The sequence below is a fragment of the Capra hircus genome, chromosome 16 (genome assembly GCF_001704415.2).
Source record: "Capra hircus breed San Clemente chromosome 16, ASM170441v1, whole genome shotgun sequence".
Taxonomy (NCBI): Eukaryota; Metazoa; Chordata; class Mammalia; order Artiodactyla; family Bovidae; genus Capra; species Capra hircus.
In genome coordinates this window covers 18,139,596-18,153,476 of record NC_030823.1, presented here as the reverse complement: position 1 = coordinate 18,153,476, position 13,881 = coordinate 18,139,596, and the positions used below count along the sequence as shown (strand labels likewise).

Below are 13,881 nucleotides of genomic sequence, written 5' to 3'. Positions count from 1 at the left end.
ACTTCCCCCCACTCCCCAGCCCCCAGTTCAGTTCAGTAGCTCAGTCGTGTCCGACTCTTTGCGACCCCATGATACGCAGTAAGCCAGGCCTCCCTGTCCATCACCAACTCCTGGAGTTCACTCAGACTCGCATCCATTGAGTCAGTGATGCCATCCAGCCATCTCATCCTTGGTCATCCCCTTCTCCTCCTGCCTCCAATACCTCCCAGCATCAGACTCTTTTCCAATGAGTCAACTCTTCGCATGAGGTGGACAAAGTACTGGAGTTTCAGCTTCAGCATCATTCCCTCCAAAGAAATCCCAGGGCTGATCTCCTTCAGAATGGACTGGTTGGATCTCCTTTTAGTCCAAGGGACTCTCAAGAGTCTTCTCCAACACCACAGTTCAAAAGCATCAATTCTTCAGCACTCAGCTTTCTTCACAGTCCAACTTCCACATCCATACATGACCACTGGAAAAACCATAGCCTTGATTAGACGGACCTTAGTCGGCAAAGTAATGTCTCTGCTTTTGAATATGCTATCTAGGTTGGTCATAACTTTTCTTCCAAGGAGTAAGTGTCTTTTAATTTCATGGCTGCAATCACCATCTGCAGTGATTTTGGAGCCCCCCAAAATAGCCCCAGAGTTATACAAACTTGCATCAATGAGCTTATTATTGGCCTGTCTACCTTAGGTGCTTGGCTTTTACTTGTAGATATCTGTCCTTGACTGCCATTTCCCCTTCTATTCTTTTTTATTAAACTTTTTGAACTTTAGAAGGAAAACGGTTCAATCAACCATGCTTAACTGAAAATGTTACCACAGTATGTTCTGGGTTGTTATCTTTTCAAATCAAATCCTTATAGCCATCCTTGGTGGTCTTTCTCACACTCTTATCTCTTTTTTCAAAATCAGTCTTGTTGGTTTCACCTTTGTATATATCCAGTATTTTACCACTTCTCACCACACTCAATTATCCATCTGGGTCCACGCCATGGTCATTTTCCTCCTGGCCTATCCTAGTAGCTGCCTGAAGTCCCTGTTTCTCCTCTTTATCCTTCTCCAGTCACTCCCCAACATACAGCCAAAGTGATGCTGTTCAAGCTTTAGTCAAATCGCATCACCCCACCATGCACTGGCTTTCCATGATTGTAAGGCAACAGCAGAGTTGATGGACTCTAATGGCCCCTATGATTTGTGATGCCCATGAACTCATTTCCAGAAGACAGTTTATTCCTCTCCAGCCTACAAATCTCACTGCTTTCCCCAGATTGTTCAGTGGTCTATACCTGGCCTTGGAACACACCTCCATAGTGGGGAGTCCATATATAGTTCCTGAACTAGTGAGTAACTTCATTGAAAAACTACCTCAATGCTCTGCTCTTATTACCATGAGATTATTGCAAACCAGGGAGTGCTTCTTTAGCTACACATAGTGAGAGTATGGCTTTCTACCTTGCAAGGGAGGAAAGAAAATGGTAGCTTAAGGAGTTAATGCATTTTTTGGACAATGCAAGATAGTTTGTACACTTACGTGTAGCCTATGGAAAAATCAAGCTGTGTTTGTGGACCTCTTTTTTTTTTTTCCTGTTTTATATTCTTCTAGCTTCAGAAACTACTCTGAATTTTGCTTTCTGGGTTTTATCATCTCTTCCCGTGAAATTTACATTGAAAATAGAAACCCAGAGCCTGAAGTATCTACATTATAAACAGATGCCTCACAGTTGTCAGCCCTGCAGTGGGCACATTAAAATGCACTTCTGCAATCAGAAAACTTTCTCTCTACTTCTTTACATCGAGAAATCTAGATCATATTATATGGGGGAGACACCTGCGCTGATGTGTGTGCATGAGCCTCAGGTCGTGGAGGGAGCAGTGTGGCATAGAGGGGTGAACCAGTAGCCCAAGAATCCAGCCCGCCTTTTCCATCTGTGATTGTAAGTGTTAGTGACCATCCTAGACCAGTACACATAGACTCTTGTCCTACTTTCTTAAAAAACATTATTAAGGAAGGTGCATATAATGGAACCTCATGTATTATTAACCTAACCTTACTAGGAATGTACAAGGAATAGGCTTAATTCAACGAAAATTTATAGGCAATTTGTTAAAGCAGCAGTGCACATTAGAAGGTACATTAGAGCCACATTGGTTTTAATATGCCATTCAATAACTCGAACAGAGGTTAAAAATGCTGCTTAACCTCCATTAAGTATTTTAAAAATGCTTTAATTTAAAATTATTTGGAGTGTGTGTACATATATGAATGCACACATACCCACTCTCATAAATAGAGTGCTGAATATGTTTTCCCGGTTCGTTTTTTCAGCACTGGATGACCTCATAATATTCGGCAGCAGGCACTTAATCAGAGGCCAGGCTGAGAAAAGCAGGGAACGGTGTCAAGGCATTCCCAGCCAGTGACCCACCCTTGTCCTTGAGAACTAGAGGCAGAGAGGGTTTATTGAGGACTCTGCAGCTTTGGAATAACATAAAGGCTAATTTATAATGAAAACAGCTTCACATGACACGTTTTGTGTTAATAGGACAATTCCTCATGCTTCCGTCTGGTATTTACTTTGGGTTCGCTTTTATAACTCAAATAGACCATTAGAAAGTAAAGCAAAGTATCTTGTTTCATTAAGAAGCATATCATATTTGTTAAGAAATGAGCTCATAAACCAGAAATGCATGCAAGACCCCACCAATACAATTGGAATTAGATGGCTGATACTCCATTAAAAATCAGTGCCTCAAAGTTGAAATCTGATTATGACACGTGTCCCTGAGTTTGGTGAGATGGCTTCTCCTGATTAACATGTTTTTCACAGAAAGACCACAGAATAAGAGCCTTTTCCTTAATAAACCACCAGGAAAGAATATTGTCAGAGGAAATATGGACCACAATCCTGCCCACATCTGGGGAGAAAAAAGGATTTTGATAGGTCATTATTTAAATTTTAGGAAAACCTCACTTTCATTGAAAACTGCCTAGTAAAAATTGCAATGATGGAATGGATAATATTTGCTGAATGTATATGTTTGTCAGACCCTGGAATTGAGTGTTATCTAAAAAAATCCCATTTAATATACACACTATTTCTATGATGGAAGGACCAGTATTGTTTTGTTAGGGGAAATGAGGTCTCATTAAGTGGAAAAGTCATTTACAGTTCCAAGTCCATCTGACCTCACATTCTGCACTCTAAAAGAGTAAAGCTTTTTTCCAATAGCTCATTATTTGTCATAAACATTCACTTAACAAATATTTGAGGGTGGATTGAAATACGTACTCGTACAAGTGTTTGTCACCTCTCCCCACCCTCAGACTCGTGTCAGTCTATGACTCCTGCTACTGCTTCGGGTAGGGTATTTCATTTCTTTTGCTGAATCAGAGTAACAGTCACAAAGTGAAAATTGATGGAGTTGTGGGAGGTGATCAGATAATGAAGAGATGACTGAAGAGTCTAGAATTGGGATTACTTTGTGGACTAAGTTGAGGAAATGTTTGGGATGATTGCCATGGTACAGGGTACTTTGGAACACACGTGATAAATATTGTGACTGAGAAAAGTGAGAACAAAGAAAATAAAATTTTGCTGTGCTGTGGATTATGAATATGCATATATATCTATGCTCTGTAATCTCTAAGACTTAATCAGAACTGCCTTTATATTCTTTTATGTTACTGGATTTAATTCTTAGAGAATGAACATATGAATATTGACATGAATACTCACATACGTATGAAAACCAGTTTTTTTTTTTTTTTATGAAACAAAATCCAATAGGATAATTTCCCTTATTGGGACATAATATTATACTCTGTTCTAATAACTGGAGACATATTTTGGGGGTGATATTTTCTTTCTGAAACTCTGTTCCATTCCTTGACATGATAAGGATTACAGTTTTAATTGATCAATTTGTCATGCTTATTCATACACATTTCCTGCTATTTTCCCTGATATCCGACCTCTTCCAACCAGTCACTCTCATGACTTACAAATTTATGTTTACCATCTTCTTTTCATTATTAAAGAGATCATATGATATTGTAGAGAGTAACATATCCTCCCTTTCATCCTTTCAGCCATATGTCCATTTCACATATCCATTTTTCAATTAACATCTATTGAATAAATTACTGTACACCAGGGCCTCTGCTGCTATAAGATATACAGCCATAAACATATTAAAGCATTACAGTTTAGTTGGGGAAACTGATTCATGTAAATATAACACATTTGTGATAAGTGTGATATTAGAAATGCAAAGATACAGAAGTAGTAAAATGAAGGGACTGATTAACTCTTGAAGGAAAGGGAGACCTAAAGATCTTAGCTGTGTTTCCTGAGCTGAATTTTTAAAATAAATAAAATAAAATAAAATAGAAATTGGCAAACTATTCAAGTAGGGGTAATAGTCCAGGAAGAAGTAGTAGGAGCAACAAATTTAAATACATCAGTCAGTTCAGTTGCTCAGTTGTGTCCAACTCTTTGTGATTCCATGGGCTGCAGCATGCCAGGCTTCCCTGTACATCACTAATTCCTGGAGCTTGATCCAACTCATGTCCATGCTATCCAACCATCTTGTCCTTTGTCATTCCCTTCTCCTCCTGCCTTCAATCTTTCCCAGCTTCTGGGTCTTTCCCAATGAGTTTGTATTTTGCATCAGGTAGCCAGAATATTGGAGCTTCACCTTCAATTAAATATATATCTAATGGAAAATGAGTTTTTCAAATGCGTAAAGGGAAATAGTAGCTTGAGATTAATAATAATATTTATGAATGTATTTGTTTACATTTGGTCAAATCTGTGAACAATAATTTTAGCATTTTGTTGTTCAGTTGCTAAGTCATGTCTGACTCCTTGTGACCCCATGGACTGCAGCAAGGCAGGCTCTCTTGTCCTTCTCTGTCTCCCGGAGTTTGCTCAAATTCATGTCCATTGAGTCAGTGATGCTATCCAACCATCTCATCCTCTGCAGTCCCCTTCTTCTTTTGCCTTCAGCCTTTGCCAGCATCAAGGTCTTTTACAATGAGTTTGTTCTTTGCATCAGGTAGGCAAAGTATTGGAGCTTCAGCCTCTGTTCTTCCAATGAATATTCAGAGTTGATTTGCTTTAGGATTGACTGGTTTGATCTCCTTGCAATCCAAGGGACTCTCAAGAGTCTTCTCAAACAACACAATTCAAAAGCATCAATTCCACAGCACTCAGCTTTCTTTATGGTTCAACTTTTATATCCATACATGACTATGGAAAAACTGTAGCCCATGCAGACCTTTGCTGGCAAAGTGGCATCTCTGCTTTTTAATGTTCTGTCTAGGTTTGTCATAGCTTTCCTTTGAGGGAGCAAGCATCTTTTAATTTCATGGCTGCAGTCACCATCCCCAGTGATTCTGAAGCCTTAGAAGATAAAATATGTCACTGCTTCCACTTTCCCCCCTTCTTTTTGTGATAATTTTAGCATTATTTTCAAACAAAACCCCTAAATGGGGGAAAATTGTTATTATTTTAATTTGAAAATTAGCATCATCTTCTCCACTTCATTTTGAAGTGATTGATTTGAAAAATCGTTTCTCCAATAGTCTTGTTGCCTGGGGTAGATGAGTCACGCATTCCTCCCTAGACTCTTTTCTTAATATAGTGTCCATTCTCGGTTTAAGGTGAGAATTGTATCTTCTAAATGGCTCATAATTAGTGCTTAGCTTCAGTTCTGCCCTCCTTTTCTGCATAAGACCTGGAGGTTAAACTTGTTTTCTCTCTCCCATTTCCAGACTTCAGCAAAGCCTAGTTGTTCATGGTCCTCAGGAGGGACATTGCTAGAAAATGGGCTCTTCTTTTATGCCCAGGACAGGTACTGTGCTGTGCAAATAGCCACTACAGGATAGCATACCAACTGCCTGGCTAATAACTTTGAACTCTAAGGATGCTGTAAGCCTGGATAAGCAATACTCTTTTATGATACAAACGACTTTTTGCCTTAGCTGTATAACACATTGTTTCCCACCTGAGACTTATCTTATCTGGGACCAGGAGTTGGAGGAAAAGAAGAAACTTTAGTGGGCTCCTGTGTGCTCTCTATGTGTGAACTCTTAGCCCTGAGTAATGGAAGGTTAATACTTTCGTCCTAATGACTATGTTTTAGAATGTGTTACAAAATCACCTGTGGAAAGAAATTTCTAAAAGATCAGTTAAAAGGATGCAGACACGCAGATGGGGAACATGAAGAAGAGCTAATGGAGGGAGATCAGGAATGTATGGAGTTAAAAAAAAAAGAAAGAAATTAAGGTCAGTTATCTTTAAGCTGCAGTCCGGAGTTGAAGTTTAAGTAGGAGGGAAGGGAGAATGTTTTCTATCGTTAGGAGTCATAAAAGTAGCAGTAATGGTCCAGAATTAGGCACATTTAGGTAAGGCAAGAAGTAAGCATTGAGCATGAAGATACCTGAGTCATCCTAATTAGAACTGTTTAAAAATAGGACAACTAAAATACTGATGGAATTAACCTTTATAATCATGCTGCTGAGAGGAGGAAGAGAACTAACCCTAAGACAAATTGCAACACAGGCTTCTCCTTGAAGCCCCGCTCTCCAGTTTGCAGTCTCCCTGGGCTCTTTAATATCTGTCTTGTCCTTCTCTGCTTATACCTCTGCTTTTTCTGTGTGCTTTATTCTCTAAAACTTGGGGAACCCAATCTTCTGCACCAAAATCTACCCTGACGCTCTATACAGATTCATCTAACAAATCATTTCTTGTAAAAATCATTCCTAATTTTTCTAGAATTCTCTGTGGCTTGAATGTATTGCAATAAGTCTAAATTGACTCTATTCCTAACTATCTGTTTTAATGGATCATTTATCCTAATTGGAGAGCTATTAGGACCTGCATGATGCCATCATCATGAATCTTAAGGACTTAAGTACTTTTGTGCATGCTCAGTCACTTCAGTTGTGTCCAACTCTATGCAACCCTATGGACTGTAGCCCGCCAAGTTCCTCTCTGTTCATGAAACTCTCCAGGCAAGAATACTGAAGTGGGTTGGCATGCCCTCCTTCACGGGATCTACCTGACCTAGAGATCAAACCCACATCTCCTGCATTGCAGGTGGATTCTTTACCCACTGAGGCACCTCAGAAAAGAAAATACATATAATCTACCTACAATGGTCTTGAGTCCAAAATAGAAGCCTTCTATATTTGTGATTTTGATTACACAATGAAGCAGGTAGGAGAGTATATAAAGCAATTTTCTGTCAGTGTATGCAAAGAAGCATAGTCTTGTTGTAAGTTACTATTAAAAATAATAGACTTGTTTCTTTCCAATTGAATGGCACAGATTTTGAGCTTCTTCCTTCCCTATTTTACTCTTCCTAAAGCTTTTAAAGAGAGAATATGCAGGGTCTAGGAGAAGAAAAAAATTAATTGTTAATGCACATGAAAGAATGGCTTGTTTTCAACTACAGCTTCGAATGAATTTTACAATGTTCCAGTTACTTTCTGTTTTTCCCTAAATGATAGATAACACAGAGTGATTCTCTTTGTGCTCATGGTCTTTTTCTCTCATATCACTCATATTTTTGTATACCTAAGTTAGTGATTGTGACAACTGTGCAATTTGTTTTCATTTGCCAGAACTTTATTTATTGTTTCAATAAAATATTTTGTTATGCACACACTTGTGAGCATATTTTGGTGTATGTGCATATATATGTACATATACAGGTACATGCACAAACACATCAGGCAACACCCAGAACCATTTCTCCTTCATATGCCTGCTCCATCATCCAAATGTCCAATGTATTCCTAACGTTATAGCTGTCAATTTCCTCCTTCTATGTCCAAGAAGTTTTAAGTAACTTGAAAATATTTTTTAATCATATTTGTCTTTTTCTATAAGAAAAATATGGATTTTATAACTAATCTAAATTCTGTTTTTTTTTGAAAATATAGTATTTGTGGGGAACAATGCCTGCCTAATCATTTGGTGCAGTTTTGTGAATTCCAATATTTGAGTAGCCTACTTTGTGACTAGCACTGTACTGGATGCTGGGGAGATAATGATGAATTAGTTATATGAGGTTCCTGCCTTCACAGAGGTTACAATTTTGTGGAAATGAGTTTAATTATACTTTTCATCAGCACTCTATGGGAAATAGACAGGACACTGTGAAATACATAGGCACATCTAAACTAACCTAGAACAGGTTACTGGAAGAATTCACGAGACCTGTTATGCACAGTGTGAGCTAAGCGGAAAAGATGCGTCCAAGTCATTTCAGCAGACAGAATTGCCCATGCAAAGGCTTTCAGGCACCAAGAGCATGACTGGGGCAGACAAGATGGGCAGGGAAATGAAACTAGGGAGGTAGATGGAACCAGACTGCATGGCTAGAGGCTGTGCTAGGGATTTCTTCATTTTCCTAAAGGGAATAGGAAATTATCACATAATTTTAAATAGGAGAATGAGATCTTCAAACTGCACTCTGAAAAAGATGGTTCCAGCTTCACTATGAAGAACAGGAGGAGAGGAGGGGTGCTAGTAGGTGAGAGTCTCTGCAGTTGATGTGCCTGGGTTTGAATCTGCTATTTGTCAACTCTATCGGTTTAGGAAAGCTTGTTAATCTTTCTAACCTTCAGTTTTCTAATTTATATAATGGACATAATGCCGAATTATGAGCATTGCTCTGAGAACTAAATTCGATAATTAATATAAAGTTTTAGCATAGCCTCGGGTGGTGTTCAGTCACTAAGCTGTATCTGACTCTTTGCAACCCCATCGACTGTAGCATGCCAGGTTCCCCTGTCCTTCACCATCTCCCAAAGTGTGCTCAGATTCATGTCCATTGAGTCAGTGATGCTATCTAACTATGTCATCCTTTGCCACCCACTTCTCCTTTTGCCTTCAGTCTTTCCCAACATCAAAGTCTTTTTCTGGTACATACTGTTAACAATAAAAAGTAGGTAGTGACTTTAACTAGCGAGGCGGGGGTGGGGGTGGAGAATAGAAATCCTACAATTCTTGAAAGACAGTGTTCCTAGGACTTAGTTATTAGCTAGGTGTAGGGGCAGAGAGGAGTGAAAGACTCAAGGGTTGCCAGTTTTGGCAAAAAGCAGGAAAGTGAATGTGAAAGTTGCTCAGTCATGTCCAACTCTTTGCAACTCCGTGGACCATACACAGAGTCCATGGAGTTCTCCAGGCCATAATACTGGAGTGGGTAGCCTTTCCCTTCTTCAGAGGATCTTCCTGACCCATGAATCAAACCAGGGTCCCCTGCATTGCAGGCGGATTCTTTACCAACTGAGCTATCAGGGAAGGCCTAAAATGCAGGATCCTCAGATAAATTTGAATTTAAGATAGTATTTTTGAATATAAGGAAATACCACATGGGATGTATTTATATTAAAATAATTGTTGTTTATTAGAAATTAAAATTTAGCTGAGTATCCTGTGTTTGGTCTGGTTATCCTACCAAAGATGTCTCAGGGTTCTAGCTGAAGCAAGTGAATAATAGATGGTGGTACTGTTTGCTGAAATGGAGATGATCAGAGGAGGGACCAGTCTTTAGTGGAAAGATTATGAATTGTAGGTGCCAAGAATACACCCAAGTACAACGTCAATTATTTACTCAGCCTTTCTTTGGTCATAAGTGACATACTGGTAAAGAACAGCTATGGAGAAGGCAATGGCAACCCACTCCAGTACTCTTGCCTGGAAAATCCCATGGATGGAGGAGCCTGGTAGGCTGCAGTCCATGGGGTCATTAAGAGTCGAGCATGACTTCACTTTTACTTTCACTTTTCACTTTCATGCACTGGAGAAGGAAATGGCAACCCGCTTTAGTGTTCTTGCCTGGGGAATCCCAGGGACAGAGGAGCCTAATGGGCTGCCATCTATGGGGTCGCGCAGAGTCGGACACAACTGAAGTGACTTAGCTGCAGCAGCAGCAGCAGGAAAGAACAGCTATAACCACATTTGTGCAAGAAATTGGAAAAGGCGATGGCACCCCACTCCAGTACTCTTGCCTGGAAAATCCCATGGACGGAGGAGCCTGGTGGGCTGCAGTCCATGGGGTCGCGAAGAGTTGGACATGACTGAGTGACTTCACTTTCACTTTTCACTTTTCACTTTCATGCACTGGAGAAGGAAATGGCAACCCACTCCAGTGTTCTTGCCTGGAGAATCCCAGAGACGAGGGAGGCTGGTGGGCTGCCATCTATGGGGTTGCACCGAGTTGGACATGACTGAAGCGACTTAGCAGCAGCAGCAGTACAGAAAATTAGATAGTGTTGTGGTAGAATGTTCAGTTTTTCAGTGTAATCAAAACATTATTTTTTAAGAAAAACTGGATAAAAAGTATAATAAAAACTTTCATTTCTTTATTTCCAGGCTTTTATATTTCTCCAGGCAATGCCACTGGCTGCCTGCCATGTTCATGCCACACCACTGGTGCAGTTAATCACATCTGTAATAGCTTGACTGGTCAATGTGTTTGTCAAGATGCTTCCATTGCTGGACAAAGTTGTGACTATTGTAAAGATCTTTACTTTGGATTTGATTCTGTAACTGGGAGGTAAGTACTTACAAGAATTAATAATCAGATTTTTCACTAAATTGTATTTGCAATTACTAACAGAAATTATTTGGCCATATATTTTGTAAGAAGCAATATTTTCTATCCTCCTCAGTTTGCTAATCTATTCTTCATTCCTGGGTTGGGAAGATGCCCTGATGAAGGGAATGGCTTTCTACTCCAGTATTCTTGCCTGAAGATTCCATGGATAGAGGAGTCTGGTGGCCTACATACAGTCCATGAGATGGCAAAGAGTCAGACAGAACTGAGCAACTGAACATGCAGAGTTATCTTTCCAGATTTCCTAGAGATTGAGTGTATAGGTTGTTATACATTGATAAATGTGCCCAGTGTTAGGGCTTGGGGATATTTAATAAGATAAAATACTTTTTTTGCAAAGAACTCAAAATTTGGATGTGAAGGAAGGTAAAGAAATATCCATAGCACAAAATACACATGCGCGCGCACACACACACACACACACACACACACACAAGCTAGGATAGGTAGCGTGTGTGTGTATACTTTGTTCTACATGGACCCTGAATTTATTACAGCATTCTTTTATGTTCCTTTTGACTTTTTAATTTAGATTTAAAGACTAGCAGATGAGAAGCATCTTTGAATTCAGTGATAAGATTTTTTTCTAGTGTGTAAAGTAACTTGTGAAAGTAAATTAGCCACTTTTCAAAGTTATACTGTCTTTAATGTTCTACCTCTTGCTTCCTATATATCTGTGAGCATTTGCTTTCATGCAAATGTTTTCATTGCTGTATTTTTGAAAGTGTGCTGGAATGCCAGTTCCATGTCTGTGTTTTTGGGTCTGATCAAATTATAAATTTGTCCACTATTGGGACTATATCCATGAATTCTCTGACATTCCTATCCCCAAGAAACTAATGTTGTGTCTGCATATACCAGTCAAATCTATTTCTCAATATGTGTGTGTTTAAAAATATGAATGCTAATTATTCAAGGATTGGAGATTATTTTTTTACCTTATTGTCCCCTTACCACCTGCCTTTTGACTGTTATACTCCTCTTTAACACCTCAATTAGACTTGGACAGGGTGATGGGGGTAAATTATTAAAAAAGAACTCAAACTATTTTATTTGTCTTTCTACTAAAATTCAATTTAATTAAAGAAACATTAACATACTCCATAAGATACTTATTAAAAAACTTTTAAGTTCTTATTACATATCTTGTGTTTCGATACATGCTGTTCAACTTCTGTTACCATTGGAATATCATCTTGGTTAGTCTGAGAGCATTACTACCCTTCTCTACAAATACTAAATCTCTCTGAATGAGTGTATAAATGCATGGTACAATAAATGCTAAATAAAAAGTCTAACTATGCTCTTGGTAGTAAAATCAGGGCCAGTGATTACACCTATTACCTGTCTACATTATTTTTGTTGAATGACTATCTCACAAATTCTCCAGTTGGAACTCTGGGGTCAGTTAATTTCACCCCTGGCCACCTCTGTCTTTAGAATTCCCATCTTTTCCATAGTCCTTCTGACAGCACTTTATTACCAAGAGAAAAATATCTTCACTGTCAGCTGTTGTCCTTGGACTACTCATGCCTGTCTGGGACATTTTGTGCCAGTCTCTTACCTATTTTCCGTCTACTGAGCTCCCTGTTATTCCTGCTAGTGTTGTCATTAAACCACTACTTAATGACCAAGAGATGTATAATTATCTTGGCTTTTTCACATAACTTTCTTTAAGTGCAATCTCATTCCATTCGTGATACCGCTTCTTATGCCCTTCAATGTTTTAAAATTCGGTCTGACTTTACTCCATTCTACTTCCTGCTCATTTATCTACCCAGCCCACTCCCCACCCCAGTCTTATCCAGGACCGAGATAGTGCTCTATCACCTGCCACTCTTCAGTAGGACTGGCTAACACTGGAATTGGACTCCCTGGGTTAAAAGCTGGCTTCAAATGTTAACCTAAATTAGTGAGAAATAGAAACAGCCAGAAAAATAGGTATAAAATGCATCATCATCATCACAACAACAACTACATTATTAGAAGATGCTGAGGTTAAAATTAGGAAAGCAGGCAGAAATCATTAAAAGAAAAGAGATGGTTGTGGTTGGAGTCTAGGAGATAGAGCCAACGTTTGAAAATTGTTGGGTGGCTTTATAATTGTCACGATGGTCATAGAATAAAAGATTCAGATTAAGTGTGTGTTCAAAGCAAAAAGACTTATGACAAGTTTGTATAAATGCAATTGTATATTTTTACATAGTCAGTTCAGTTCAATCGCTCAGTTGTGTCTGACTCTTTGCGACCACATGAACCGCAGCATGCCAGGCCTCCCTGTCCATTACCAACTCCCGGAGTCCACCCAAACCCATGTCCATTGAGTTGGTGGTGCCATCCAACCATCCCATCCTCTGTCGTCCCTTTTCATGTTAGATGACTTATATTGAGTGAAGTAAGGTAGTACACACAAACACATATACATACACATACCCAATATCTTCTTTATCCATTCATTCACTGGTGGACACTTAGGTTGTTTCCCTATCTTGGCTATTGTGAATAATGCTGAAGTGAACTTGGAGGTGCAGATATCTCTTCAAGATCTTGATTTTATTTCCTTTGGATATACTCCCAGAACTGAGATTGCTAGAATCATAGGATAGTCCTATTTTTACTTTTCTAAGGACCTTTCATACTGTTTTTCATAGTGGCTATACCAAGTTACATTCCCTCCAATAGCATGAGGAGTTCCCTTTTCTCCACATCCTCACCAAAACCTAGCTTTTGTGTTTTTGATAATAGCTGTTCTAAGGAATGTGAATTGATATTTCATCGTGGTTTTGATTTGCATTTCCCTGGTGATCAGTGGTGTTAGGCAGCTTTTAATATATCTGTTGGCCACCTCATGTCTTCTTTGGAGAAATACATATAAATATCCTTTGCTCATTTTTTGAAAATTAGAGGATTTTTTTCCGTATTGAGTTGCATGAGTATCTTATAAATTTTTAATATTAACCCCTTATCAGATAGATGGTTCACAAATATTTTCTCATATTCTGTAGGTTGTCTTTTCACTCTGTTGGTAATTTCATTTGCTGTGTAAAAGATTTCTGGTTCATCTCTTGTTGCTTTTTTGCCCAAGCATTAGTGTCATAAAAGCCACAAAATTATTGCCCAGACCCATGTTAAGAAGCTTCCCTCCTGTTTTCACCTAGTAGTTTTAGTTTCTGATATTATCTTGAAAATTTTAACCCATTTTGAGTTGATTTTTATATATGGTCATTTTAAGGGTCCAATTTCATTCTTCTACCTGTGAATATTC

General features: G+C 38.8%; 1 protein-coding gene across 1 annotated transcript in view; it reads left to right on the top strand.

Annotated features, from left to right (window-relative positions):
• Positions 1-13,881, top strand: part of USH2A (usherin) — a 935,662-nt gene that overhangs the window by 198,359 nt on the left and 723,422 nt on the right. Inside the window, exon 14 of the mRNA XM_005690572.2 lies at positions 10,373-10,556. Coding sequence (XP_005690629.2) covers positions 10,373-10,556 — 184 coding nt within the window. The remainder of the gene's footprint in view (positions 1-10,372; positions 10,557-13,881) is intronic.